Genomic DNA, 2,500 nt, shown 5'->3' on the forward strand with positions numbered 1-2,500 from the left:
TATGGTAGTAGTATGGTAGTAGTATGGTAGTAGTATGGTACTAGTATGGCAGTAGTATGGTACTAGTATGGTAGTAGTATGGCAGTAGTATGGTAGTAGTATGGCAGTAATATGGTAGTAGTATGGCAGTCATATGGTAGTACAGCATGGCAGTAGTATGGTAGTAGTATGGTACTAGTATGGCAGTAGTATGGTACTAGTATGGTAGTAGTATGGCAGTAATATGGTAGTAGTATGGCAGTCATATGGTAGTACAGCATGGCAGTAGTATGGTAGTAGTATGGTACTAGTATGGCAGTAGTATGGCAGTAGTATGGTAGTAGTATGGCAGTAATATGGTAGTAGTATGGCAGTCATATGGTAGTACAGCATGGCAGTAGTATGGTAGTAGTATGGTACTAGTATGGCAGTAGTATGGTAGTAGTATGGTAGTAGTATGGTAGTAGTATGGCAGTCATATGGTAGTACAGTATGGCAGCTCCACTCTTAGACAAAAGCTGTTTATGAAACATATGATTGTGTTTATTTGAGGCTAAAACAAGATCAATCCTGTCATTAAAGAGCCCAGAGCCTCTTTAAACTCTCAGTTTCTCATCGGTCTGGAGCCCAGGACGGACAACAACTCGGTTAGGGTTATAGAATCATAATAATAATAATATTATAATAATTCACGGTACTGGAGGAAAGTGAGCCTGGGAGAACATGAATCATTCCACGTGCTGGTGCTGAATCGGGGGAAGCAGACCAGAAGCCCCCCCGCTGGGCTCACCTCGTCCTCCGGGTCGCTGTTCACACCGGCCGCCCCCGGAGCCGACAACCAGGCCATTTCTCCCCGGAAAGTGTCGTCTTGTCTCGGGAACACACCCGGGATGTGACCGCTTCTTCACGCCTGGAAGGAAAAAGTAACAGTTCCAGGAAAACCACTTTAAAAGTAAGTTAAATGTCGTTCACTCCGCCGCCGTGTTGATGCTGCACGCGGACAGTTTCTCCCGGTCACACTACAACATCCGGCCACGACCCTTTCTGAATAAAAGTGGCCCGATCAATATATTGAATTGTATCAAACCTATCGTGTTCTTCAAACACTAAATTTAAAATGTCGATATGTTCTGGTTGGTCAGTGAATCAAAATGTTGAAATAGGATCAAATGTGACAATAAAAAAAACTTAAATCAGTTTGTAAATTTTACTTTGAAGTAACAGTGACGTTCTTTCCCGTTGGCGAATATTAAATACCATAGATATAAAACCTCTAGAAGCCTCATTCGCCGTCTGTGACGTGCCTGCAGCGCCGCCATCTTGGAGAGGTCTGACGTGCCTGCAGCGGCGCCATCTTAGAGAGGTCTCCGCGCCGTCTGTGACGTGCCTGCAGCGCCGCCATCTTGGAGAGGTCTCCGCGCCGTCTGTGACGTGCCTGCAACGCCGCCATCGTGGAGAGGTCTCATCGCCGTCTGTGACGTGCCTGCAGCGCCGCCATCTTGGAGAGGTCTCCGCGCCGTCTGTGACGTGCCTGCAACGCCGCCATCTTGGAGAGGTCTCCGCGCCGTCTGTGACGTGCCTGCAGCGCCGCCATCTTGGAGAGGTCTCCGCGCCGTCTGTGACGTGCCTGCAACGCCGCCATCTTGGAGAGGTCTCCGCGCCGTCTGTGACGTGCCTGCAACGCCGCCATCTTGGAGAGGTCTCCGCGCCGTCTGTGACGTGCCTGCAACGCCGCCATCTTGGAGAGGTCTCCGCGCCGTCTGTGACGTGCCTGCAGCGCCGCCATCTTGGAGAGGTCTCCGCGCCGTCTGTGACGTGCCTTCAGCGCCGCCATCTTGGAGAGGTCTCCGCGCCGTCTGTGACGCGCTTGCAGCGCCGCCATCTTGGAGAGGTCTCCCTCTGAGCTCAACGTGAAGCTCCAGAAACACATTGGGAGCTTCTCGTCCACGTAGCGACACGAGCGACAGCTCATGTTCAAGCTGCTCTCTCCTGAGGGAGACTTTCCCTCCTGCTCTCTGCAGCCTCGTCAGGAGAACTCAGGGTGTTTGAGCAGGGAAACGTTGAAAACATGCAGGACAGCGGAGGACCGGAGTTGCCCACCCCTGATCTACGGTACGGACGGATGGAGGGTATTTTTTAAGTTGTTTTCCAGGTTTTGAATTCCTGTTTTCCTTTGCAGTGATAGAGGCGCTCCATCACGCCACCTGCTGGCCTGTGCTGAGCAGCACCCTGGGGACCCAGAGGGTCTGGAGCAGTGATGAGCTGTTTCATCTGAGATAGACGAGTCCCAGTTAGACGAGTCCCAGTTAGACGAGTCCCAGATAGACGATTCCCAGTTAGACGAGTCCCAGTTAGACGAGTCCCAGTTAGACGAGTCCCAGATAGACGAGTCCCAGATAGACGAGTCCCAGTTAGACGAGTCCCAGTTAGACGAGTCCCAGATAGACGAGTCCCAGATAGACGAGTCCCAGATAGACGAGCCCCAGTTAGACGAGTCCCAGTTAGACGAGTCCCAGATAGA

The 2,500-nt window shown here is 51.4% G+C and overlaps 1 protein-coding gene across 1 annotated transcript in view; it reads right to left on the reverse strand.

Moving 5' to 3' along the window:
• pcgf6 (polycomb group ring finger 6) overlaps nucleotides 1-934 on the reverse strand; it is an 11,283-nt gene extending 10,349 nt beyond the window's left edge. Inside the window, 1 exon segment of the mRNA XM_080506997.1 lies at nucleotides 770-934. Coding sequence (XP_080363123.1) covers nucleotides 770-826 — 57 coding nt within the window. The 5' untranslated portion in view covers nucleotides 827-934.
• Nucleotides 935-2,500: the final 1,566 nt, after the last annotated feature.

The sequence above is a fragment of the Blennius ocellaris genome (assembly GCF_963422515.1).
Source record: "Blennius ocellaris genome assembly, chromosome: 13".
In the NCBI taxonomy this organism is placed as follows: Eukaryota; Metazoa; Chordata; class Actinopteri; order Blenniiformes; family Blenniidae; genus Blennius; species Blennius ocellaris.